Below are 26,305 nucleotides of genomic sequence, written 5' to 3'. Positions count from 1 at the left end.
CTGCGTGGGTGCGTGGATGTTCCCCCTAGCACATGCGTGTGCGCTCAGTGCAGCAACCGTGGGGCTTTACAGTGGCGTGAGCTGTTAGAGGGGTGTTCCCCAGCCCTTCCCATGCCCAGACAGGCACCCACACACATGGGTGCCCACCTGCCACGTGTGACATGGGCCGTATGTGTGGTGTGCATGAGTGTGCCCCTGTGCCTGTGGCAGAGGAGTGCGTGTGTGACGTGTGTGTGTGCTCTGTGCACCCAAGGGCAGTGCTGGAAGCAGATGTGGGGCCTTGGAGACATGGTGACTCCAGGAAGAGGGACACAGAGGACTCCTGCCAAGGTTGGCCCTGCACTGGAGGCACATACTGGGTACCCGGGGGGGGTGGTGTTCCTGGGCTAAGTGCCCCTGTCTGTGACCCCCCACTGAGAAAATGAGCCCTAAATAATGCTCATGGGCAGTGTCCCTGTGGCCACCCTGTTCCTGTTGCATGACTCTTGTCCCTGCCCTTCTGAGAGGCCCAGGCTTGTCACGGTAGAATGGGAGGGGGTGATTTACAGGGGGGGTGGGGATACCCCTCTCCACTGGGGCTTTCATTTGTGGGCAGTAACGAGGCTGATTAATGAGGTCTATAATGATGGGGGTGGGGGTTCATGGCCAGGCTCTCCCTGCCTGTTGGTGCTGTGAGCAGGATCAGGTTCCTCAGCCTCCCTTTGCCCCTGGGCCTGGCTGACACGGGGGGGGCATGGGGTGCTCTCCCCATCTGTCCCCTGTCCCAGCTGGCACATTCCCACAGAGGTGCCTCTACCATGGGCCGGGTGGGCGCAGTGGAGTAGTGGGTCAGAGAGTGGTGGGTCAGGGATATTTTGGGGAGGGGGTGCTGCACTTTGCGGGGGGCAGATGCCACCCCAGTGTCTGGAAAGGGCAGCCCCTCCTGTCCCACCCTGCCCTTTCTCTCTGGGCTGGCAGCTGTGTGCAGCGTACAGATGGGAAACTGAGGCATGGGGGGGGCATTACAGTGCCCATGTCCCCGCCGTGCCCACATCCCCATGCCAGCCGTGGATTGTCCTGCTGGCGTGTCCTTCCCCGCGGCGCGTCCCCCACCCTGACTCACACCCTCGTGGTCACGGCCAGCTGAGCACAACTTTCCAGGCTGGAGTCAGTGCTGGAGGGGGGGACGGAACCATGTGCTGCCCAGCCAAGCCCCCCCAGGAGGGGCTGGGCCAACCCCCTGCCAAATCCATTGCCGTCAGGGCCGCGGGCTGCCAAGCCGCTCTCCGTCTGAAGGTTGTCCCCCCTCGCTGAGGCCCCCCCAGATGGGTGCATGGATGGCCGATCCCTCCCTGTCTCCCATCCCGGGACCACCCAGGGGACACGGCTGGGGATGGGGGGGGCACACACCCCGCCGCAGGACCCGCTGGAGGCCGGAGGAGGGATGGGGGTGAGGTGGGTGGCGTGTGCCCCCCGGGTCAGCATAGGAATTGGATCCGAAATGTGTTGTGGGGGGGAGAGGGGGGCCGGGACAAGACATAGCCCCACTCCGCCCCCCCCCAGTCCCGCAGCCCCTCCGCTGGGGTGGGCGAGTCCTGGTCGCCCCCGGGGCCACCTCGGCCGGGGTGCCGGTGGGCGCTGCGAGGGTCGAGGGGAAGCGGGGGGGGGGGCTTTGCCGCCCCCCTTCTCCCCCCGGCTGGAGGGGCGGTGTGGGGCCGGGGCGGGGCGGGCGGGCGGAGCGAGGGGGCCGGGGGGGCTCGGCCGGCCGCGGGGCCGCGCCGCGGGCAGCATGACCGGACTCTGCCTCTCCTGCCTGCTCTGGGTACGGCCCGCCGCGCCCGCACCGGGGGGCACCGGGGGGGCACCGGGGGGAGCAGGACAGCAGCGCGGTGGAGCCCGGCAGCGGGCTCTGGGAGCGGCGCTGGTTGCCGGGGTCCGGGACGGAGCGGGGCCGTTTGCACCGGGCGGGGAGCGGGGAAGCGGACGGCGCTGGGCCGCGACCGGCCGGCTCCGAGCGGAGACTGGCAGGGACGGCCGGACACCGGGGCGGGGCTGGGGGGACCTGACCGGGAGCGGGGCCCGGAGGAGCCCCGGGGACCGCGAGGAGCGGAGCGGGACAGGGCCCCGGAGAGCGGCGGCGGTGGGAGGTGCACGAAGGGGGAGACGGGGATGGGATGCGGGACAGAGACTGGACGGGGGGGGTGTATATGGAGGGGGTATGGGGTTAGGAATGAGGAGGAGGGGGGACACTGATTCCCCACGACGCCCAGCCTGCCGCACCGGCCGGGGGCCCCCACCATTCCCCGGAGTTGAGGCTGTGCCACTCCACTGGAGGGGAGGGAAACTGGGCAAACTGGGGGGATACAGCTAGTGCTGGGGGTCTGGAGCTCTGCTTTCTCCCGGTCATCATGGCAAACGGGCCCCCGGAGCAAAGCGCTGGGTGGGCCCGAGCCTACAGGGCTGGACCCAGGTGTCCCGGTGCCCCCCGCTCGCTCTGGCTTTGCAGTCTCAGGGGAACTGGGCAACCCAGTCCCCCCCCTGCTGCACCTCTCTGCAGTGCTGGGCAATGAACCCAGGCCTCCCAGCTCCTGATTAATCTGGCACCTCTTCCCGGTGCCTCTTCCAGCCCAGGACACCCGGGTCCCCTTCCAGCCTCCTTGGGTCTGTGTGTTGGGGGACCCATGGCCAGGGATGCCTGTGCCCCCCCTCCGCGCACTGTGTGGGGTCCAGCCCCTGGAGGCGAGTACCCATGGGTGGGTACCCAGCTGGCAGCCCCAAGAGGCCCCCCAGCCCCCCGCCCCACGTTCCCCCAGCAGGTCCCAGTCCTGAGGGCTGGAAGGCTAACTGGGATCCTGCCAGTATGGAGCTGGGACAGGGTTGTTTTGCGGGATGGGCTGGTTTCCTGGTTGGAGGACTGGCACTGGGTGGGCAGGGTGCTCCCCTGGCAGCAGGGAGGTGAGGGTGTAAAGCTGGGTGCTGGGTCGGCAGCCCCCCGGCACGGGAATGGTGTTGGCAGCGGGACAAGCAGAGGGGGGGGGGCTCTGTGGGATGGGAACAGCAGGGGCAGCTCTTTCCCCAGCAAGGACAATTGCTGTTAATGAAGCAGGCCCATGCTAATGTGTGGGGCCAAGGGAGGGTGGGGGGATACGTGCATGGGAGACATGTTGGCATCCTGGGGCATTGCGGCCGGGTCCCTGGGAGCGGGGGGCAAGGCCTCTTCCCGGGGCATCCTGCAGCAAAGATGCTGCTTTGCATATGCAAACGAGCTGATGGCATCGTTAGGCCTTGCTGTCACCCAGCAACTGCGGCGTGGGAGCCCCCGGCCCGGGGCAGCTTTTCCCACGGCTGCCGGATGGGTGACGACACGCCTGTGCACACGCATGTGTGTGTGTGCATCGAGCCGTGAGCACCCTGGTCACTCGTGGGGGGGCACAAGTGCCAGGGGTGGCTGAGGCACCAGCAAGTTGCCCTGTGGGCATAGGTGCCTGGGGAAGAGGGGCTTGCACACATGTGTACAAACCCATGTGTGTGTGTACACCGTTGCACGTGGACCTGCATGTGAAAACAGGGGAATCTGCCCACGCGTCTGCTGCTGTTGTGGCTGGCGGGGGATGTGCACACTCGCACACGCTTGCACGCTCACAGGCGTGCACATGCATGCAGTGCCCTGACACAAGCGCCACGTGTAGCACACGCAGCACCGTCACAGCCCCGGGGGTGTTTGCATGCAGGCGGGCATGCAGTGCACACACACGGCCCTTCTGCCTGTCCACAAGTGCACTGGGGAAATTGAGGCAGGGAAGTTTTTTTGGGGGTGGTACCCAGTTCTACCACACTTTGGCACTGTCACCCCTGGCTCTGGTGCAGTGCCAAGGCCAGAGGAGAGCAGGGTGCCCTGACAAGGGGGGACCACCGGGCCTCAGCTTAATCTCATTAGTCTTGGCATGAAAAGGCGGATTTACGGGGGCTCACGTCTGCATCTGGCGGCGGGTGGGTGGGCAGGGCTGGCGTGTTGCCAGGGGGTGCCCCCCCCCCTCCCAAAAACAGCTGGGGGGGGTGTTGGGAGGGCCACTGGCTGCCTGTAGCTGTGCCAGGACCCCCCCACTGCCGTCAGCCCCTGTGTGTGAGCACACGCGCATGCTTGCACGCTCATCCCCGGCGCCTGCGCGTGTTGGGATCGATCCATCCTGCACTCTCACTCGTGGCACAGGCTTCCCCCCACGGATAGGGTGGGCACGGCCGCTCCCGCTTGGGGGGCACCTCGTCCCGCTGCCCACCGTGCGCCCCCGAACGCGGCCTGGCGCTGACACGCCGCCTGGCATCGGCACCCTCCAGCAGCACCCCCAGGCACCTCCGTGTTTGTGTGCGCGCCCGGGTGTCCGCGCCCGTGGGTGCAAACGCCTTTAGGGATCCCGTATGTAGTCACACGTGCTTGCATGCACCCACGCACGTGCCCGCACATGTGCGTTCCCGCCAGCTCTGGTGCGCTTTTACGCCTTCACGGGGACGCACCAACCCGCCGGGCGATGACAGCGCACACCCGTGTGTCTGTGCGCGCACCCATGTGTCTGTGCGCGCACCTCTGTGTGTCTGTGTGCGCACCCATGTGTCTGTGCGCGCACCTCTGTGTGTCTGTGTGTGCACCCATGTGTCTGTGCGCGCACCCGTGTGTGTCTGTGCGCACCCGTGTGTCTGTGCGCGCACCCGTGTGAATCTGTGCGCACCCGTGTGTCTGTGCGCGCACCTCTGTGTGTCTGTGTGCACCCCTGTGTCTGTGCGCGCACCCGTGTGAGTCTGTGCGCACCCGTGTGTCTGTGCGCGCACCCGTGTGTCTGTGCGCACCCGTGTGTCTGTGCGCGCACCCGTGTGTGCCTGTGCGCGCACCCGTGTGTCTATGCGCGCACCCGTGTGTGTCTGTGCGCGCACCCGTGTGTCTGTGCGCGCACCCGTGTGAGTCTGTGCGCACCCGTGTGTCTGTGCGCACCCGTGTGTCTGTGCGCGCACCCGTGTGTGTCTGTGCGCACCCGTGTGTCTGTGCGCACACCCGTGTGTGTCTGTGCGCACCCGTGTGTGTCTGTGCGCGCACCCGTGTGAGTCTGTGCGCACCCGTGTGTCTGTGCGCGCACCCGTGTGTCTGTGCGCACCCGTGTGTCTGTGCGCGCACCCGTGTGTGCCTGTGCGCGCACCCGTGTGTCTGTGCGCGCACCCGTGTGTGTCTGTGCGCGCACCCGTGTGTCTGTGCGCGCACCCGTGTGTCTGTGCGCACGCGCGCGTGCACCCCCCCAGCCACCCGCCCTCCGGCGCGCACCGCCAGGGGGCGGCAGAGACTATTTAAAGGGGCCGCCGCAGTTCGGGGGGGGTGTGTGTATGTGTGGGGGGGGTGAAGTGTGTGGGTATGGGGGGGTGGTTGTGAGGGGGTGGAGGATGCCACCTCGTTCCCACTGACAAAGGCCCGTGTTCCCCCCGCAGCCCCAGGACCTGGAGGCCCCCCCGGCACACACTTTCGAGATGACGAACTTCAAGAAGGTGAAGGCATGTGGGATCTGCCGGCAGGCCATCACGCGCCAGGGCAGCACCTGCCGAGGTGAGCCGGTGGCACGGACACACGCGTGTGCTGCGGGGCGTGCGGGGGGCGTCAGGACATCAGGGGATGTGCGTGTGTGCCGGCATGGTGCAGCTGCGCGTGCCAGGATGTGAAGGTGGGAGCAACATGCCTGTGCCAAGCTGTGCGCACATGCGTGTGCGTGCGTGTGCGTGTGTGTGCTAAAGGGGGAGCCTGTGGGTGTGCAAGAGCGTGTGGTGCCGCTGTGGGCGGGAAGGTGGCTGGGAGGCGAGGGGGGCCCAGGGAGGCGCTTGCAGGCATGTGGCCACGAGTCAGCTGCATGTGTGTGCAGTGAGTGTGAAACTGTCACCACACGAGTGTGCACACACGTGCAGGTCTGTGCTCACAGGTGGGTGCTCATGCCTTCTGCCGTGCTCGCTGCCCGCGGTGCCCGGTGGGACACGGGCGGTGCCGCAGCCCCTCGCACGTGTGCGGTACCGCTGAGCCCCGTGCGAGGGGCGGCCGCGGAAACGCCGCTGGCCGCGGGAACAATGCGGCTTCCTGCGCCGCAGGAAACAGCCCCAGGGGGACAGGGCCTGAGGGGCAGCCGTGGCCACGCTGCACAGGGACGCTTGTGTCCCCTGGGGATGGGGTATGTGGCTTCCCAGGGTTGCCCTGGTGGCGTGGGGGTGCCCTCTATAAGTGTGTGTCCCCTGCAGCCGCAAACACGCCTGCACTGACCGTGTGCATGTGCCGTCCCGCACAGGGGCACGGGTGCGAGCGTGCAACAGCAGCGCACAGGCAGGCGGGGGCACGGGCACTGGCAGCACCACCGTGACGCTCTCATGCACGCCGGTGCACGTGCGAGGCCTTGCGAGACGTGTCCGTGCACAGCCTCCCTTCATGCCGTGAACCCCCGGGCACTGAGGTTTGCACGCGTGCATGCTCCCTGGCACGCTGGCATGGGGAGGGGATGGCTCCTGCACATGGGCGTGTGGCACCGAGTGCCACAGGCATGTGCGCACGGTGCTGTGCCACCCAGAGTGTGCATGCGTGTGTGCAGGGTGTGGGCACCCATGCGCGTGTGCGCGTGTCCTGGCAGCCTGTGCCCGGTGCTAAGGTGCTCCACGCCCTGCAGTGTGGGGTGTCACCCCCGATCTTGCCCTGCCCGTGGGGTGCCCCTGGCAATTCCCCCTCTCCTGCCCCCGCTAACCCTCTGTCCCCTCTCCCTCCCGCAGGCTGCAAGCTCTCGTGCCACACCAAGTGCCAAGCCAAGGTAAGGCCGGTGCCCTGAGATGTGCCTGTGCCTTTCCGGGGGACACTGGGGACTCGGAGGGGTGATGCCGCGGTCTGTGCCAGCTGACCCCACTGGATGGTCACCCAGATGGGCTGGTGGCTGTGGGCTGGTTGTGGTGGCCCTGGAGTCACCGGCAGGTGAGACTGGCAGTGCCATCCTGCTGCCTGGCCCCTGGTGGCACGTGCCCATCTGGGTACAGGGCTGGGTTTTGGGGTGCAGCCCTGCTCAGAGGGGGCCAGCAGGAATCTGTGTCCCAGCACCTGGAGCGGAGTGCCCTTTGCCAGGGTGGCTGCTGCTGCACGTGGGTGCCATGCGCCGCAGCCGGGCGCTGCTGGCGGCACACGCAGGCTGAGCACCTCTCCCGATACCCAGTGCCGCCGGGGGCGGATCTCTCTGGCAGGAGGGAGCGGAGCTGAGGATGCCTGGTACTGATGTCCTTCTGTCCGGCTGCTGCGCCGGCGGAGGGGAACCCTACGACAACCCAGGTTCTTCAGGGAGCTGGAGGTGGGCACGGCACCTGCCGCCACGCCACTGGGGCAGGGGAGGCTCCGCGTTCCTGAATCCCCAGGGAGGCGTGTGTGGCAGCTGGCTCTGGGGCTGGCATCTCGGGCGGGAAGAAGCTGGCGCACCCTGGGCAGGCAGCGTAGGCTGGGACGTGCCCATGCCTGTGCCTGTGCCCGTGCCTGGCCGAGCAGGGAGGGAGAGGAGAGGCCCAGGGGGAGCCTGTGCCGGGGGGCGGGCACGCGTCGGGCTTTGCAGGGTGCTGTGGTGCAGGTGGTGGCGCGGGGCAGGCGCTGGGAGCAGCCCTGGCACCAAGCCCTGGTGGCAGGGTATCAGAGGAGGGGGCAGCTGTGAGGGCACCCTGGGGACGTGCCGGGTACCCTGGGCCCTGAGGTGGCCCAGGCAAGGCAGATGTGGCGGGGAGGCTCAGCAGGGCTGTGCCACCCTGGGGACCCTGTGCCATCCTAGGGCTCTGTGCCAACCCTGTGCCCCTGTGTCCCCCCTGGGGAACCCTATGATATCCTGGGGACTCTCTGCCGTCCCAGGACAACTGTGCCAGCCTCAGGACCTTGTGCCAGCCGGGGGACCCTGTGCCAAAGATGCCTGGGGGCTGCGACCAGAGGAGGTGGCTTTGCCTCAATGCTGGGGTGCCGTGGGAAGAGGCGAGGGGGTGTGGGGTGAGAGGATGCCTGCAGTACATCAGGCGGTGGTGGAGAGCATCTGCCAGTGGTTTCCAGGAAGGAGGGAGTGTCGGAAAGTGCGTGAGTCTGGGTGTGCGCCTAGTGGGGATTCTCCGATGTCTGCTACAGGGTTGTGCATGAAGATGGGGGTCACATCAGGGTCTCAGCATCTGGGTAGCTTGCATGCAGGGGTAGCCCATGAGTCACTCCCGCAGCCGGCTGCATTTCATTAGCCTCTGTCACCCTTCCCACGCTCGCTGGAAGCTGGAGCCCCCTCAGTGGGGCTGGCTAGCTGAGGGGCGTGCTGCTGGGGGGTGCGTGCATGGGGCCAGAGCCAGGGGCCTTCTGCAGAGCTCCTTTGGGCCAGCGCCCAGGGAGGGGCTCCTCCGGCCGGGCAAGTGGCCAGCTGACTCACACGCCAGCTTGTTATTGCAGGGTCTCTGGGGAGGGCTCATGTGGGGAGCGGGCTTGGCACAAAGCAAAAACGGCCTCTTGTCTACCTGAAGCCCCTCACGTTTAACCCCCTGCACCCCCAGGATACTTTGCAGTGGGAAGATGGGCTCATCCCCAAAGTGCTGGCAGCTGAACCCCACAATGCTTCCTCCTACTGCCCTGGAGATGCTGCTGCAGTCCTGGTGTCCCCACCTCTGGTGGCTCCTGGCCCTGAAGCCTGTCCCACCATGCTATTGGCAGAATCTTCCTCTTGGTCCCCATATTTTCCCCCTTGGGACCTGCCCTGACCCCTTGTTCTGCCCCCCCAGCTGCCTCCCGGCCAGCTGCCTCCTGGCCCAGTTGGGGGAAAGCACCCAGTTATAAACCCCAAATGGACTGGGTATGGTGGGAGGGGAGAGATAGGGATGTGGTAGGGAGGTTCGTGGGGTGTGAAGGGTTATACTGGGTGTGGGATGCCAAAGGGTATCATGGCTGTGATGAGGTTATGGGGTGGGGGGGCACTGGGGTGTATGTGGGGACATCAAGGAGGTTTTGGGGTGCTGGTGAGTGCCACATCTGTGAGGAGGCAGTGGGTGGCCAGAGCTGTGCCAGGGCAGACAGGACGTGCGCCCCAGCAGGGACCTGCACCCCCCTGCCCGAGGAACAGTAAAGGGGACAGGGGTGGGACCTGTGCCCCCGCAGTGGCAGCGATGCTGGCAGGGTGCCTGGTGCCCGTGGGTGGCTCTGGGGGGGCCGGGACAGCCGCACACACATCAGCTGGGAAGCACGACGCTGTTCCCATGCCCATGTAAGGCCCTTCTCGCGCCCGGCGCCTCCGCTTAGGGATTTTTCCTTGCTTAGCAAACCTCCCTCCCTCCGAGGGGGACGGACAGATGGATGGACAGTGGCGTGTATCTGGTCCCCCCAACCTGCCCCCTCCCTCCCTCCCCACACCAAAACTGTCTGCCCAAAGCAGAGGGGATGTAGCTTCCTTTGAAAAGTGGGGAAACTGAGTCACAGGGTCCTGCCCGGGGGCAGCTGGAGGTGAGGGACATGACACGGCTGTGCCACACCAGTCATGGCACAACCAGGATCTGGTGGTGACACTGTCCTCCTGTCTGGGATGGAGGGATGAGCCCGAGGATTCTCTGAGCAGTGGTCCATGCAGGCGTGTCCCAGATCATGGAGCAAGGGACGTGCTGGGGGTGTCCTTGTCCCCTGGGATGTGCTTGCTCTGACTGGGGCTGGATTTTGCCATGATGCTGCTTGGAGAGGCTGATCAAAGGCAGGGGATGATGCTTCTTCCCATGGCGGGAGCCAGCTCGGTGATGGCTGGTTTGGCTGGGGGACGGGGAGAGCTGCAGTGTTTGGCCGCCGAATTGTCTGGTGATTGCCGGCGGGTGGTTCTGGGAAGTGGCGGCTGTGCCAGCCCCTGGGCCTGGCAGGGCTCCAGCCTGCCCTGCTTGCCCCATGCCACACTGGCGCCCACAGGTGCTGGGCGAGTGGGGGTGCTGGGCTGTGCCAAGAGGGGAAACTGAGGCATGGCACATAGTGTGGGGCTGAGGTGTCTGGGGGCTGCCTTGTCCCCCAGTGTCTCCCCCCAGGGAGCTGACAGTGGGTGCTGGAGCTGTGCTGGACTGCTGGGCCATGTGCGTGAGTACATGTGCGTCTGTGCATGTGAACACGTGTGTGTGTGCATGTATGTGCCTGAGCACAAGTGTGTTTGCATGTACGTGCATGTGAGCCTACAGGGGGATGCACGTGTGTGCAAGAACACCCATCCGTGTGCACGAGAGTGCTCGCACACGGTGCGTGGTCACACGCGTGTGCTCCCAGCTCAGTGCCGCTCTTCCCCGCTGGCCTTGAGCCAGGCCCGGCTTGTTTTTCAAGTGCTCCCCTGCGATGGGACTCTGAGGGGGGTGTTTGTCCATTATTAAACCGGGGGCTGGAGCAGGGCCAGGGCTGGGCAGCGAGGCGCTTCCCGGCCAGAGCAATCGCTCCCAGTGCCCATGGCACTGAGGGGCCCTTGGCAGCGGGGGCGATGCAGTGGGACCCATGCTGGGACGTGCGGTGGTGGCGAAGGGGACATGCGTCTCCTTCCCTCAGCTGGTGCTGGGGACCCCACGCTTGTAAAGCATGTCAGAACCAGGAGGGGAAACTGAGGCAGGGAGCGGTTGGACCCTTCTGTGCAGGGTTGACTCGTGGTGATGGGCACCCTGCAGCCGTGCTTTGGGCAGTGCTGGGGGGGCATCACCAGGCGGTGCCTCCTGAGCTGCCCGTGGCTGTGCCAGGAATGGGGGCTGCAGGCAGGGGACATCCATGGCCCAGCTGTGGCAGGCTGGTGTTAGGGGACATGTGGCTGTCCCGTCCCCACTCACCGCCCCAGCCGCTCTGCCCCATGGCCTCCTCCCCGTACAGCGGAGGGGATGACGTGCTGGTCACACGGGGAGCTGCCTGTCCCATCACTGTCCCCGATGCCCTGTTAAAAGCCACCCTCAAGTGCTTTGGGACAGCTAATTAGCAACACCCCTGGTCTCCACAACAGAGAGGGTGGCTGGTGGGGGGGGAGGAATGCTGCAGGAATGTGTCCTTGGCCCTGGCATGGGCCCAGCTGGGGTGGCAGGATAGGGGGCTGCTGGGGTCAGCCCTGCCCCAGTGCTGTGCCAGGTCGTGTTTGTGCAGTGGGTCCTGGAAGGGGTTCTGTTTTTTGTGGTTCTTTTTTCCCTCCCTCTTTCCTTTTTCCCTTCTTTACGTCACTGCCCAAATATTCGGCCTCTCTCAGCTCTGAGGGGGGGGGTCGGCTTGGCTGCTTGGAGTAGCTGGGGCCCTTTTCTGCACCCTCCGGGTGCTGCTGTGTGCAGGGAGGGCAGGCAGGAGAGCGGGATGCTGAGACTGCCCACACTCACTGCACTGGTGAGCGCTGGCCAGGACTGGCCTGGTAGGTGTCAGCTGAGGCATCAGGGACCACCAGCCTCCCTCCTCTGGGGCTCCCAGGGCTGGATCCAGCCCCCCAGGGCCCTGCAGTGGTGGGAGGCAGGATGACTGGATGGGGGCTCCTGTGGAGACTCTCTGCCTCATTTCCCACCGATTTTTTGCTTCCTCAGACCGCTTTGCATCCCCCATGGCCACCCCTCCTGTGACCTGCCCAGGAAGGGCGCTGGGTCCCCAGGGACACCCAGAACCCTCCCAAGGTGTGGCACCAATCCCAAAACAGCCAAAAGGCCTGGCTCAAGAGAGGCTCTACAGACCCCTCAATGGGGCTTCATCTCCCATGTGTTTTCACCTCCAGACATGACCCTCCTGTGTGCCTGGTCCCCAGGTCCCCCTTCTTCTGCTGACATCTGGGGTGGTGACGCTCAAGGGTGCTTGTTTTGGGTTGTGGAGGAGCTGGTTCAGGTCGGGGGTGGTTTCTCCAGGGGTGCTGTTGGGGGGAAACCTGTGGAGTGCAGAGGCCACTGGAGACACTTGGCCGACCGCCCCACCCACTCCCACCAGCACATTGACCTGGTGGCTCCAGGAGGCACTTTGGTGGCTGAAGTTCAGGGATGTTGTCAGGATTTCTCTGGCTGTGTCCTGTGAAGGGGACACGTCATCTCCCCAGGGGACAGCTCCCGTCACCTCCCCGGGGACAGGGACGTGCTGTCAGTGCCCTTGGCTCACCCACTCATTTCCAGCCCACTCAGCCACTGATATTTTCCCATCTGGCCCCAGGTCTTCTGCTGCTGGTGTTTCCCAGGGTCTGGGAGCCGTCCTGCAGCCGCCTCTTGAGGAGCTGGGGCTCGGGGGTCTGTGCAGGGGTCTGTGCCGAAGCTGAACTGGCATCTGTGTGTGGCTACCCTGGTGCAGGATGTTCGCTGACCCTCCATCTGAGTCGCAGCACTCCCCTCTTTTTGGGATTCCTGCTTTTTGGGAGCTGTGGTGCTGGGGGTGGGGGTGCTTGCTTGGGAGTACCAATGGATCCTGGTGAGGGAGTTTGGCCTCAGAGTGGTGGCTGTTGGAGTCCAGCTCTGTGCCCTTGGGTGCTGGCGCAGCCAGTGGGTCTGGTGCTTGCTTGGGAGGTGGTTGAAGAGGTGCCCCCCGGGGATGTCGGGGCTCCAGCGCTTTGTTCTTGGCAGTGGGAAGGGTCCACCAGTGCCTCTTGGTGCTCCTGTCCCATGGCATCATCCGGCTGCTGAGGGAAACTGAGGCACAGAGGGGCTGGGCAGGATCTGCTAGAGCGGGATTGCACTCGCAGAGGTGGTGCATTTTACTTGGAAGAGGGCAGAGGGAGACTCCCTTGCCACCAACCTTGGTGACTTTTGGGGGGCGTGGTGAGGCAGGAGGGGTCCCTGGGGTACTTCCCTGTGCTGGCAGAGCCAGCCCCAGCTTTTTGGCTGAGCCCACGGCGCAAGGACGGAAACGCAAACAGGAACGGGGAGGCGTTGGGTGAGAAAATGTCAACAGCTCTGGGCCGGGTGCCTGGCTCGCTGCCTCCCAGGCCGGCTTGCCACTCTGTGGGCCACCACTGGGCAGGTTCCCTGCTGCCTGCGCTGCTGGGGGCTTCCCTGCGTCGTTCCCGGGTCTCCCAGCACTGAGCACTTGCTTGCACAGCAGGGCCAGGGCTGGGCTGCTCCAGGGGTGGCCAGGGAGAGCAGGGCTCCATCCATCACTGCACAGAGGTCCTGAGGAGGAGGAGGAGGAAGGGAGATAGGGAGAAGGCAAGGGGGTTGCTGGGTGCACCTCAGGTTTGGGACAGGCGAGTGGGGACTGGAGTGGCTCCATGTGTCGAGGGACAGCTGGGGCTTTTCCAGAATTTTGGCTTTGCTTTTTAACTGGGGGATGGGCCGGTAAATCTGCACATCCCCCCAATACTGGGGGTGCGGGGCACCCAAGGACCATTAATCGGGCATCTTGTCCCACGTGCAGCAGAGAGGGACCAAGTTGTGCCAGGGGGTGCCAGGCAGATCAAGGCCCCAAGAAGGGCCCCACACCCCCGTCCCTGCCACCCCCCCGCCAAGGGCACAGGGACGCCAGTGGCGTCACGCGGGGCGATAAGGCCCCGACCCCACTGCGCCCCGGCACCCACCGCGGCCCCTCAGCACGGGGTGCGAGGCGCTTTGCAGGGGGAGGCGGCAGAGGTGTGTGGGGGGTATTTTATTGGGGGGGGTCGTCTGCTCACTTGCCGGCACCCCTTCCTTGCCCAGGGCCAGCTGCCCGAGCTGGGCTCCCAGTTGCCTTTAAGGGCGTTTTTGGGGGAGGCGAGGGGAGCGGTGCGGGGCTGGACTTGGAGCGCGCCGTGCAGCTGGGGAGAGAGGGAAGAGAAGAAAGAGGGAGAAGGAGCGAGAGGAGGGAGGGGAGTGGTTGAAAAAGCCGCCTGGGACCCCCTTTCTCCGCAGGGCTGGGGCCGGTGCCCCCGGGCTCCCCAGCCCCCGGCCGTCCCGGGGGTGCGGAGGGGAGCAGGGGGCCGGCGGGACCCCCCTGCGCCCCTCCGTCGCCGGGGTCCCGCTTGCGGGGAGCTAAACCCTTCGGTTTCTCCCCCTCCTTCCCTCCCCTCCCTCCTCCCTCCCTCCTTCCTTCCTTCCTTCTCCAGGCTTGGCCCGGGGAGGGAGGGGGGCTCTGCCTGCAGTCTGCCTTCACGCCTGCCCGCCCGGGCGACGCCGGGCTCCCGCCTGCCCCCCCTTCCCCCCCGGCCCCTCCGGCCGCCCCCTGGCCGCCCCCCGCGCCCCCCGGGCCAGGTGAGGCTGCGCTGCCGTCCCTTTCGGATGTAGGCAGGCGAGACCCCGGATGGATTTCGGGAGCGTCATGAACCAGGTACGGGCGGGCGGCGAGGGCACGGGGGTCCCCAGCCCCCCCGGCGTGTGTGTGTGCTGCGGGGGGTGGCATCTCTTCAGGGGGCGGGGGTCACGCGTGACATCCAAGCTGGGATGGGGTGCTGCGTGATTGGGGGCGTGCTGCCCCCCCCTGTTGGGGGGTCCCCAGTTGCCGGTCACCACAGGGGGTCTCGGGGTGCGAGGGGGACTTGCGGCAATGGGGGGCTCGCAGGGAGGAGGATTTGGGGAGGGGGTAAGGGCCGGTTTGCTGCCGGCTGGGAGTTGTGGCCGGCTCGGGGCGGGGGGGCGTACCCCCCGTGCCCACCTCCCCACCTCGCCAGGGCGGGTGACCCGCAGGGTGCCCCGGAGGGGGACCCGCAGGCGCCGCGGTCTGCGTCCCCTCCGAAGTGCGTAGGGACCTGTCCCTGGGGAGCGAGGGCTGCGCGGGAAAGCCGGGTCCTCCCCCGGCACCCCGCTCCCACCCCACGGCCGGCGGGGGGGGCGATGCCGGGCGGGTGCCTGTCACCCCGGGGTGGCGGACACGGGAGGGGCAGCCCCTGGGCCGGGACACTCTGGCAGCCCACGGGTTAACCCCCCCTCCCCTGTCCCGCCGCGGGACCGTCAATGGTTAAACCGCGGGTTAATGAGTGGCAAGGAGCCCGGCAGCCCCGGCGGGTGCCAGCAGCCCCGGCGGGTGCCAGCCCCCCCGTCCCCGCCCCGGGCAGGGACCCCCCGGACCCTCGGCGTCGCCGGGCCCGCAGAGGGTTAAATCAGGCAGGGCAGGGCAGCTCCCGGCGCAGATGTTTTTGGGCTGTGCTCCTGGGAGAGGAAACGGCCGAGCGAGGCATCAACCCTCTTGGTTTTAAGGGGAAAACAAGAAAAAGAGAACTGCTCCGTTCCCGGGGCGCCTGATCCCGTTCGGCATCGGGGTCAGCCCCCGGGGTGGGACCAGGGACCCCGGTGTGGGTGGTGGGGGGCAGCAGGCAGGGACAGGGGGATGGCAGTGGCTGTGTCCCCCAGGTCCTCATGGAGGGCGCTGGGGTGGCATTTGCTGCGTGACGAGTTTGGGGGTGCTGAGGGGCACCCAAGTGGGCACCCCCTGTCCCTACAGCGTGGTGGCACTGGGAGGGCTGTGTGTGTCTTGCCTGGAGTCTGAAGCCATCCCTGGGGGTGACACCCCTGGGGAAAGTGGATGGAGAGAAAACGAGCCCCCAGCCCACTCCCTCTCTAACGAAGCCTCTCCATTAGTGATCCCGCTGGCCCCAGTTTCAGGAAGGGCAGGGCTGGTGCCGTCCCGTGGGGCTGCTGCCCCCCACGCCGGGCAGGCTGCGGCACCTTGGGTCTGCACTCCTCTGTGTCCCCCTCCTTTTTGGGTCCTGAGAAGGGAGGTCTCTTTGCACCCTGCCCTGGCCCACCCTCCTCCTTGCTTTGCCACCATCTGGTACCTGGCCTCCTGCAGCCCATCCCCAGGGCATCCTGTCACTGTGCCGGCAGCCCCGATCAGCACTGGAGCCACCCCACTGGGTTTTGGGGCACAGCCCCTGGGCAGGGGGGAGCAGCTCCACCTCTGCTTCCCCTTCCTGTTCTCCCCTCCACCCCAGCACCATAGATGGGGGACACTAGTTGTGGAGGTGTTGCTCAGGGGTTCTGTTTCACTGTAGCACATCCAGCTCCGTTCTGTGGGGTGGGAGCACAGCACTGACCCCAGTCTCCACCTGCTCAGGGCTTTCCCCCATGAGGGGAGCCCCCAGGGCTCGGTGCTGGGGGGCACAGCTCCCCTGGGGCAGCCAGGGCTGATTTTGCCACCTTGACCACCCCTCAGGATGGGGCACAGCCCCACGGGCACTGGCAGGTGCCCCGGATGCTGTGGGGCCACCCAAAGCCTGCAGTGGGGTCTCTGTGCCCAGGGGTGGGGCTCCCTCGGTGCCCCACCAGCAGGGCAGGGGGGATCTGTGGGGCAGGGTCCCACACAGGGCTCACCCACCGTGGGGCACAGGCCCCCACCCTGCCTGCACGTGGCTCGTGTGCAGGCCGGTGGCACACGAGTACCTGTGCACAACCAGTCTCGTGTCAGAATCCATTTGTTGCCCAGTCCCATGTGAGAATCTGGGCATTGACCAGTCCTGTGCTGGAATCAGTGCCCTGACCAATCCTGCATGAGAATCAGTGCTCTGACCAATCCCATGTCAGAATCCATGCATTGACCAATCCCATGTGAGCATCTATGTGCTGACTAATCCCATTTTAGAATCCATGCGCTGACCAATCCTGTGTGAGAATCCATGCACTGACCAATCTCAGGTGAGAATCCAGTTCCTGCCCAATCCTAACTAAGAATCCATGCACTGACCAATCCCATGTAAGAACCTGTGTGTGGACCAATCCTGGTGAAGCCCCCTACATTGTCCCAGCCAATCCCTGGTGTGGGAGCTGCTCTCTGGCCAATCCCCATGGCTGGTTTGGGGCCAGGGGTGTTGATGAGGGGCCAGGGGCCCCCCATGCTCTCCCTCGGGGCAGGCCGGGTGCAGGGGGCGGTGCCCCCGTGCTCTCCTTCGGGGCTGGCTGGTTGCGGGGCCCCCATGTGACTGGGGTGAGGGGTGTCCCTGCAGTGGGATGGCAGCACCCATGGGTGGGTGCTGGCAGCAGGACGTGGCTGGGGCTGTGGAGCCAGTGCCAGGCAGGTACTGGCCCGTGGGGCCACATCCAGACCCGCTGCCTGAAGATGTTGCCTTTTTAGGCACTGGGGCACAACCCATCCCTGCCTGTGGCCAGCCCCGTGCCGAGCCATCACTCGCTGACAGAGCAGGGCCAGCCCCTGTCCTGGGCATGCAAAGGCACTTCTGTTCCCCTCCAGACCCCAAAAAACCCCTTTTTCCCCCAAACAGGCCCAGGGATGCTATCTTCTCCCCCTTTCCCTAGTGGGCACTTGGCAACCCTAGGGGTGATTGCTCAAACCACCCCGGAGCTGGGACCTGCCCTTATTTGGGTTGAAACCAGGGCTATTTTGGTGCTGCTGCCTCCATCGCAACCCCTTGGAGCTTCCCTCTGCCTTGCCTTCCCTGTCCCACTCCGTCTCCCCATGCTGGGGCTGCTGGCCTGGCCAGCCGTGGGCTGCTGGGGGCCATCACCCTCCTGGCCATGCTGTGGGTCCCAGTGTACGTTGGGGTGCAGGTGGTGGCCCCCATGGCCTCTGCAGGGTGGAGTGGCTGGTGTCCCCTGCGGTATCTCCACCCTGATCTGCAGGGCTGGGCGCACTGGGTGACCTCTGTCCTGGCCCTGCGGCCGCCTTCCTGGCGGGGATGGGCCACGGGGCAGCTCCCTGGGGACATACTGGAGGGAGGCGGGGGAAACAGAGGGTATAGGGTCCATCCTAGCTTGGGGGCCATTCCTGGCACGGTGGTGACTCTTGGCTGTGCAGTACCCTCCCCAGGTACCAACAGCATCTCTTGGGTAATGTGGGGGCAGGGCAGCCTGGTGGCCTCTGCCCTGGCACGGGTGCTGCCAGGCATCCTGGCATGGAGGAGATAGCATGGTGACAGTCCCTGGCCCAGCTGCGGGGTGGGCTGGGGATGCTCGGAGGGAAGCCTGGGAGCGGTGAGACCTCCGTGCCCTGGTGTCAGCCCAGCCTGACTCACCCTGAGCCGCCAGCCAAGCCGCTCCCCAGCCCTTCAGCACAGCCGCCGGTTACCCCCACCCAAGGGGAGAAACCCCAAAAGCAGAAGAGCCCCTGAGTGCTGGTGGGGGCAGAGAAGGGCTGTGTGGTGTTGGGGTGCTGCCCCCTCCCTGGGACCCCTGTGCTGGGGGGCCGGGACTCTGCGTGTCTGTCCTGTGCTTCGAACACCAGGGCTGAGCTGGGCTGGGTGGAGCTGGGGTGAGGGGGGAGCGGGTGCGGATGGAAACATGCTGTCCTCCTGCCGGGGACTTGTTGCATAAACAGGAGATTTGCCAGAGCTGCGAGAAATGTGAGGGCAGGAGCAGGCAGCATGTCGTGTGGGCAAGGGGGTCCTGACCCCCGTGCAGGGCAGGGGGATGGCCAGAGGGTCACCCTCTGAGCCTGGACCCTATAGTCTGGCAGGGGGAAAGGATGCTGTGGCTGGTCCCACTGGAAAGGGGGGAACAGGGGTGCTGGAGAGGGGACAACCTTCCCCAGTGTCCTCAATTTGGTGGCCCCTTAAAGTGCTTTCTGCTGTGAGGTGCCAGAGCCAGGGTCCTGCTCTGCCCCACACTGTGGCTAAGAGGGGATTTGGCAGGGCTTGGTGGCTGCCGCAGGGCTGGAGGGGCTGACGTGCAAGGGAAGGGCTCTGGAGCCAGTTTGGGAGTTGCCGTGGTCTGTGGCTATCCCTGGGACCTGCTCCTTGCCTGAGGCAGGGTCTCGGGGTGAGCAGAGATCTGTGGGGTGCATGGGGAGGTGATGCATAGCCCAGCTGGGACGTGGGTGGCACAAAGCTCCTTCCTAGGAAGGAAGAGGTCCCGCATGGAGTGACTTGGGACCCCATGAGGTTCCCCATGGGGTGACATGGGCTGAACTGGTGTTGGTGCCACCCCAGCGTTATCCTGTGGGACACCAATCTGGCCACTGAGTCACCGTCCTCTTTGGCAACTGTGTTTCCAGCCCACAGGGTTGTTTGGGCAGGGGACCCCCTTCCTGGGGGCTGGTGGGCAGTAGAGTGCCTTGCTCCACTCCTTTGGGGTCCACATCCCTTCTGGGTAGGGTGGCCAGGAGGGCTGTGCCTGCCTGATGCCGGCGTGCTGTGAGGTGGGTCTGGGATGCCTGGGGGGTCCATTTGACAACACGTCTCCAGCTCCAACCTCACCAGCTGGGCTGTCTTGCTGGCTTCTCTGTGCCTGGCTGTGAGAAGCGGCTCCAGCATGCTGGGGTCCGCGCCAGGGCTGGGGTGGCTGGTGGTGTGGCTGCTCCCGGCATCGCAAGGGTCAGCACCGGCCCGGATATCGTCCAGCTCGGGAATGTTTATCGGAGCTCCTGGGGAAGGGAAAAACAAAAACCGCCACCCAAAGGAAGGGATATGCGTCAGAGATGGGCCTGCATTGCCCACCGGCAGCCGGGCGGGCCATGCTGTGGCTGTGGGCCAGCGCTCGCCTGGCTCTGGCAGCCCTGCTGGGGCGGACCCCTGCGCTCCCTCAGCCCGCCCTGTGCCTGGTGCTGCACTGACCCAGCTTGCTCCCGAATCGCAGGGCTCCTCCGTGGAGGTTTGTCTCCCCCCAACCCCACTGGTATCCCACAGGCTGGGGCTACAACCTGCCGGGATGCTCCGGCTGGAGCAGGACCTGGCGAAGCCCCTGGGCATCTCTGTAGCTGCGGGGGTTATTTTGCTGAAGGAGGAGGAGGAAGGAGATGAAGGATTTGGGAAGGAAGGAGATGTGAGTGGTGGTTGAAGCATGGAGAAAGCTCTGGGGTGTCTCATCACCGGGTACGTGGTGGATGTCCGCATCCCTCCAGCCTCACTCAGCACTTGTGAACCGGTGCCGAAGTCCCGTTGGGGATCTGGGGTGCAGAGGCTGGTCCCCAAGCTGCAGTTGGTGGGGTTTGGTGGAGGAGGGCTCTCATGGGCTGTTCCACCCTGGCGTGGTGTGGCCAGGGGCTGCCAGGAGTTTGCCGGCCAGGTGTTTACTTCTGGGCTTGGATATCTCAAGGGTATCAAGTTTCTCTAGGTAGGGTTACTGCTGGCTACGAGCAAGTTAGCCCATCGCTGCTTTCGAGGGGAAGGCTGCAGAGTGTGTCCAACCCTTTATGAGACATCAGAGAGTCCCTGCCACTTGTGACCATGGGGCCTTGTTTGCTGGGAAACTGATTTTGCTGCTTGGCAAAACCCAGATCTCAAGGCAGCAGCTCATGGGATGTGGCTGCTGGGAGGGACGGAGCTACGACCTGGGGGGCCGGGTGGGTGGGTGGGGGGCCGTGGGGGGGCTGGTGGGGTGGGCGGCAGCCCCGCTGCGCCTCGTTCCTCACATTCCTGGGCAGGGCTGCTGAGTGGCGGGGTCGCAGCGGCGGGGGCCGGGCGGCAGGAATGCAAACACCGGTGGGGGGGAGAAGAAAGACTGCTGTGTCTGCCACGGCGAGGTGAAGCTGGGTCCAGGGGTGTGCAGGTCCCCCCACCTTTCGACCCCTCCCTGCAGGGGGGATGTGAGGATCCCTGGGGATGTAGGTGGTGGTGCTCCTGGGGGTCACCGTGGTCTTGTGTGGGGTGATGCTTTTACTGCTCCTGTGGGGCAGGAGGGATGCTCCTGCACCCCAGGGTCAGGAGCTCAGCTTCCCTAGGAAGGGGTCTGTTGCCTGAGGCTGGGTCTTCCCTCTTCTCTTTGCACCTGGGGCATGTTTGAGGCAAACTTGAGAGATGGATGGAAGCTGAAAACAGCGTTCCTGCAGTCCTCATAAAACTGCCTTTCTGGGATGAGAGAGTGCTATACAGCCTGGGTTGGTGTCTCCTGTGGATGGGAGGAGCGGTGTTGAGTGAGCATGTTAGACATCAGAGAATCCGCTAGGGCAGGGAAATACAACCATAGGCACCCCAGTTTTCTCCCGTCTCCAGCCAAAGGAGCACGCATAGCCTGCAAACCTCCTGGTGCCGACAGCAGAGGAGGGGCGGGCATGGACCCTACCTGTCCATGGGACCAACGTGTCCCGTGGGAGGGGAGCTGCACATCTCCCCCCATCCCCAGCCTCGGGAGCTGGGGCAGGGCGGGGGCCGGGGCCCTCAGTTGAGCATCCCCAGGGGAAGAGCACGGCAGTTTACGGAGCACGGTGCGGGGTACGGCACGGCCCTTGCCGGCCTCGTCCGTGGTGGTTTGCTGCTGGAGAACATTCCAGGGAGGCTGGCGCGGGGCCAGCGCCGCGGGGCAGGGAAAGGGGCCTTTTATGGAAGCGTTTCTGCATTAGAATAAAATCATAATAATAATGCGCAGGGGAAGGGAGCAGGAGGAGGAGGAGGAAGCCCTGAAGAAAACAGGGAGGCGGGATGGGAACAGGCCGGTGGCTGGGGACAGGGCAGGCGCTGGGCATTGTCCTGCGGGGACCTGCATGGCGGTGGGGTCCGTGTGCTCCCAGTGGGGTGCTTGGGGCAAATTCTGCTTTTTATGGCCCAGAGCAGAGGAGGCCGGGCAGGGTGTGGGGGGTTCCCTGTGCAGCCATGGTGGGGGACTGGCCCCTGAGTGGTATTTGGCATGTTGGCTCGATCCTGGGATGGGTCAGGGGATGACCGGCTGGGGGTCACCACTCTGGGGGCACAGGGGGGTGTTTGGAGGTGACAAAGTGCCCTGAATCTCACCCTTCCACAACTGCTGGCATCTCTGGGCCAGCACGGGACTGGAGCGGCTGTTCCTGCTGCTCCAGCACTGACAAACAAGGTGCTGTCTCTCCCACCCTGGCGTGCTGCTGCTTCCCGACAGACTGGGGTGCACGCAAAACCCAAGGTTAATTGTCAGTAATTGCCGCTGGTAATTAAGGTAACAATAGCCGGGCTGTTCAGCTGGCGGCTGCAGGAGGGCTCACGAGGCCGGGCTGGGGTTTGTTCCAGGAGCTGCTTTTGGCATCAGGCAGCCGCTCTGCGCGGTGCCGTGGCCCTGCTGTGCCCACCCGGGGCCGGGGCTGCCCGAGCTCCCTGGCCGAGGACGAATGGCACCACACCGTGGCCCCGAGCCTGATCCTGTTACCAGGGAGCCCACTCTTGATTTTGGGATGCTGCCTGTGCTCCTGCCCGGACCGGCAGGGCCATGGGCTATGGGTCCCTGTCACCCCCTTGGGCGAGTGCTGGGTTTGCCTGGGCAGGGGGGTGGATGCTGCAGCCCAGCCTCTTCCCACACCCCATGCTGGGCTGGGGGCTTTAGGGACTAATCCTGTCCCTCTTCTGCTTACTTGCAGGCTGTGACCCCCTGCTCCCCTGCTGTCAACTATGAACTGGTAAGTGAGCACCCCCTGTGAACTGTGGGTGGCAGGCAGGGCTTAGAGGATGCTGGGGGGGGGACCATACACCCTGTTCTGTGCCTGGGGGCTTCAGGTTGTGAGTACCCCACCCCCAGAACCACAAGAGTCCTGTGCAGGGTAATGGCACCCTCCCACTTCGGTGCTATGCCCTCCGGTGTTGCTGGCTGCCATGTCTGAGTGTCCTGAGTTGGGGCAGCCCAGCCATCACGGGACTCCTGGAGCTGGAGCTTTTTGGGAAGAGGGGCTTGCAGGGTTGCTGGATGGGATAGGCAGGCGGGACGTGACCAGCCTGAACTCTGGGGTCCCCCAGCACCGAGGGCGTCCCGTCCCTGTCCAGAGCCAGGGCGGTTTCGTGCACGCCCAGAGATGGCTCTACCAGATGTGCCTTTGGCTCGGGGCGCCCAAGGCTACGCGCTTGCAGCCCTTGTTATTGTCACCCCCTTCTTTTGTCCCTTCTGGGGACCTTTAATGAGCCGCTGGGGCCAGGGCAACGCACAGCCCTTCCCACCCTCTCCTCTCCAGACACTGGGAAAACGGCTGGACGCCCCATCTCCATTCACCTCATCCTGGGGAGGATGGGTGAACTGCTGGGCGGGCAGCCGTGCTCCCTTGCCACACTGCTCCGGGCCACGACAGGGCTCTGAGGGTGGCAGGACATGGCACCAGGAGCAGGGCCATGCTTTGGGAAGCATGGCATGGCAGTGCCCACCAGGCAGTATCTTGCTGGCAGAGCAGCCCCTCTGCCCCGTCCCCAGCCCAGCTGTGCCCATGGCAGCAAGCAGGGTGGGCACGTGGTGGCAGGGAGGTTGGCATTGCCCAGGGCTGGCACGGCCGCCCTTCCTTCTTGCTCCGGACGTGTGCCAAGGCTTGCTGGGGCAGGCGCCGGGGAGAGGAGGCCCTGGCAGGGTTTCAGCTCCCAGCTTGGCAGCCTGGCAGTGCCGGGTGGCCATGCCCCATGAGGGGCCCTGGGCTGGGCACCCCATAGCCAGGCAGAGGTCTCACCCAAAAAGTGAGTTTTGGGGATAGTCCCCTATGAGCTCATGAGGGCAGTGCGTGAGCCCAAGCGAGCAAGGAGCAAGGGGATGGGGTGGGAGCAGAGCATGCTGCCCACTCCAGGGCCCCACAGTGGTTATCTGCCCTGGGTTTAATCTCTGCCTGCCCCCCCCTTCCCCTGCCAGCCTCCTTGGGCACTTATCACCAGCAAAAACATGTTTGCTTCGAGCTGGGACCGTTACTGCGGTTTCAGAAGGAAATCGAAAGGAGTTTGCTCTGTCCCATGTCTTGAAATGGCAACCCTGACCCTGCTACCAGGACTGGAGCAGCCTGGTTTTGGGGGTCCCCTCTGTCCCCCTGGTCCCAAGGCCCCCATGAGCCACCCAGCTGGGTTTCTTTGCTGCGCCACCCCTAGGCACCCCAACCAGCTCTCCCCAGGCAGAGGTGTTGGTCCCCTGCTCCCTATATTTGGGGTCTGAACACTCTCCCCCACCTCAGGAAGTTAATTCCTGTCCCCAGCCCTGTTTCAAAGCTCTCTGTGGACTCCAGTGGCATGTTACCAAATATGCCCCTTTTTTGAGCATCCCGGATCCCCACTGGGGTCTTTTGATGGCTCTGTGGGGCCGGGTTTATCTTGGGGAGCTGGGCCTGCCGGTGGCTGGTGGCCAAGGTGGGTGTGGGGCTGTGCCAGGCTCACCCTGTTGTTTACCTCCTAGTTCTCGGGTCTGACCATGGAGGATCTGGATGTGATCCTGGAGATGTGGGGGGCACTGTGGAGTGGGTGCAGGGTTCGGCTGAGTGCTCTCCATCCATGACAGTGGTCCGGTATGGGGGGGTGACTGCCAGAAGGCAGGACGGCAGCGCCCTCGGTACCCAAGCATTGCCCCGGCTCTGTGCTTGGGTTTCGAGGGATTCCCGACCTTTAGGAAGAGCGGACATGTTGATGGGCAGGGAAGGAAACAGGACCGTGGCGCATTTCCTAGGAAGGTCCAGAAATAGCCAGGGGAAACTTTTGACCCCAGCCCCCGCTCTGTGTGTGTGTGTGTGTGTGTATGTGTGAATCTCTCTCTCCTCTCTCGCTTGCCTTTTTCTCACCCTCCCCTTCCTCCTGCCTGTCTGTCTGCAGCCATCCCCGGGGGAAAGCATCACGAAGCAGGTAGATGTAAGTGCTACCAGTTGTGGAGGCTGAGCTCTGCCTCAGAATCTCCTGGGGGGTCATTTGTGCCTGTCCCATTCCCGCAAGCACTCCCTGCAGTGAAAATCCCTCCAACATCTCTGAGACCCCTCCGTCCACCCTCCCTGCCAGCTAAGGTGATGATAATCATACTAAAGGCCAAGCAAGGTGCCCAGGGTTGGTGGCAGAGGCAGTGGTGGAGTCCAGCAGAGGAGGGGGCTGGAGCTTTTGCTGCAAAGCTGGCTTTCCTGTCTCGGATCTGGGGATATGTTATTTAATCTGTGGACATGAAATTGCTAAGACATTGTAGACAAATGCACTGCCAAAGTCAACGCGGACGGCTTCCCCCTGCCTGCAGCCAGCTCGACAGCCTCCCTGTGTGCTGGGACTGGGACCTGAGGGATGGAGGCAGAGTGGTTCCCACGAGGAAGAGGGCAAAAGCCTTCCTCACCTGGAAACTGGCTTTGCCCCATCCCTTCAGTTGTCCAGGACACGTTTCCAACCCCTCTCTGAACTGCTGCTCCAAAAGAGCATCCACACCTAGAAAGATTCAGCAGGACAGTCAGGAGCCCCCTTTGCTGGCTTTGCTCTCTTTTGGGAAAGTTTCCTGGTATTTCTGCAGCCTTTCTCATGCTTTGTATCACATAGCCCTTTCCAAGCAGAAGGCACCTGTGGGTTTCTGATGCTACCCAGAGCCTGGGGACATGCCAAGCCAGCCTGGGGCTGGAACGCAGATGTTTGATGGCAGACGGGTCTTCAGCCCAATGCAGCTGAGACCAGCCTGTCTTGTGCTAGGCTGGACTGAGACATACTGGGGTGGGGGGGTTCTCTGCTCCAGGGGGACCTTTACAGGGTCTCCCAGCCCGGCAGCGGGTAGGAGTGTTTAATAACATGAGCGCTTGCTCCTATCAGCTGATCATGGGCTGACTCTTCCTCGTGCAGGGGCTGGCGGCAGAGACGGCAGTGCGGCTGCGGTTAGATCGGGGGGGGGCGGGGAGCAGGGCAGAGCCAGGGGGCTCCTGCCAGAGTGCAGAACGCTGGAGGGCCCAGGCTATGGGCACCGGCTCCCCTGGGCCAGGAGGGCTCTGGGAGCAGAGCTGCGATGTCATGGAGCTGGATTAGTAAGAGTCTTGCCGCTGTCAAGGTATGGAGAGGGAGAGGGGCTCTGGAGTCTCAGCCTCACTTACCCCCCCGTGCCTCAGTTTCCCCACGTGGGAGAGGGGGGCAAGTCCCGGTTGCCCCTTGTCAGCTCCTCTGTTGGGAAAGCTGTGGTTTGGGAGGCTGCTGTGGCTGGGTGGGGTGACAGGGACTGACAGGTCTTCCCTGGCTGGTGGGTGAGGGTGGGGGACTCCAGATGTTTCCCACTGTGAAGTTTTGGGGCAGAACAGAGCCCATGGTGGGGATCCCATCCTGGTCACTGGTGGGTGACGCTGGGATGAGCCCATGCTCAGGTTCAAGCTTGCTCCATACACCCTGGCTCTCCCCAGGAAAGGTTTTACCTCTCTTTTTGCTGCATTTTAACTTCTTTGTCTCCAGTGATGCTGGGGGGTTTTCTGGGGTGAGAAGGAGATTTGGGGAACCCTGGGCATAACCTGGGTGGAGACGTTACTGCTGCCCACACACCCCCAGATGCTTGGATGGGGCTGCTACCTACCGCAGTGGCTTCAGCTGGGAGAGACTGTTGTCCTCAGCCCCACGCGCTGCTGAGCCCGGCTCTGCTCTGCTGGGCAGCCTGACCTTGAAAGGGGGATGTAAGGCCGGTGGAGGGTGACGCTGGCTGCCTGCAGGAGCAGCCTTGGGACCATGCTGGGTGGGAGGCAGCAGACGAAGGGTGCCAGAGAAGTCTCTCCCACCTTGTCCCGTTGCCTCTGGCATGCCGGTTGCGGGATGCCACAGCCCTGAGAAGGGTGGCAGCAGGTCCTGAAGCTCTGGAGACACAAAGGGCATCCTAGGAGCTGGCAGTGGGGCGCATCTCTTGT

General features: G+C 64.7%; 1 protein-coding gene across 5 annotated transcripts in view; it reads left to right on the top strand.

The window, feature by feature from the left end:
* TNS1 (tensin 1) overlaps positions 1 to 26,305 on the top strand; it is a 69,968-nt gene that overhangs the window by 1,416 nt on the left and 42,247 nt on the right. Inside the window, exons 1-5 of one of the 5 annotated variants that reach the window (XM_074910796.1) lie at positions 1,769 to 1,801; positions 5,449 to 5,563; positions 6,760 to 6,797; positions 22,097 to 22,135; positions 24,279 to 24,320. In XM_074910796.1, the coding sequence (XP_074766897.1) occupies positions 1,769 to 1,801; positions 5,449 to 5,563; positions 6,760 to 6,797; positions 22,097 to 22,135; positions 24,279 to 24,320 (267 nt within the window). Of the gene's footprint in view, positions 1 to 1,768; positions 1,802 to 5,448; positions 5,564 to 6,759; positions 6,798 to 13,498; positions 13,549 to 13,741; positions 14,222 to 19,634; positions 19,650 to 22,096; positions 22,136 to 24,278; positions 24,321 to 26,305 lie in introns of those variants that run through there. The other 4 variants (XM_074910792.1, XM_074910794.1, XM_074910793.1 and 1 more) reach the window with 4 other exon arrangements.

Source organism: Athene noctua, chromosome 7 (assembly GCF_965140245.1).
Source record: "Athene noctua chromosome 7, bAthNoc1.hap1.1, whole genome shotgun sequence".
Taxonomy (NCBI): Eukaryota; Metazoa; Chordata; class Aves; order Strigiformes; family Strigidae; genus Athene; species Athene noctua.
Note: the sequence above shows the minus strand (reverse complement) of the source record. Positions and strands in the feature narration are given on the sequence as shown.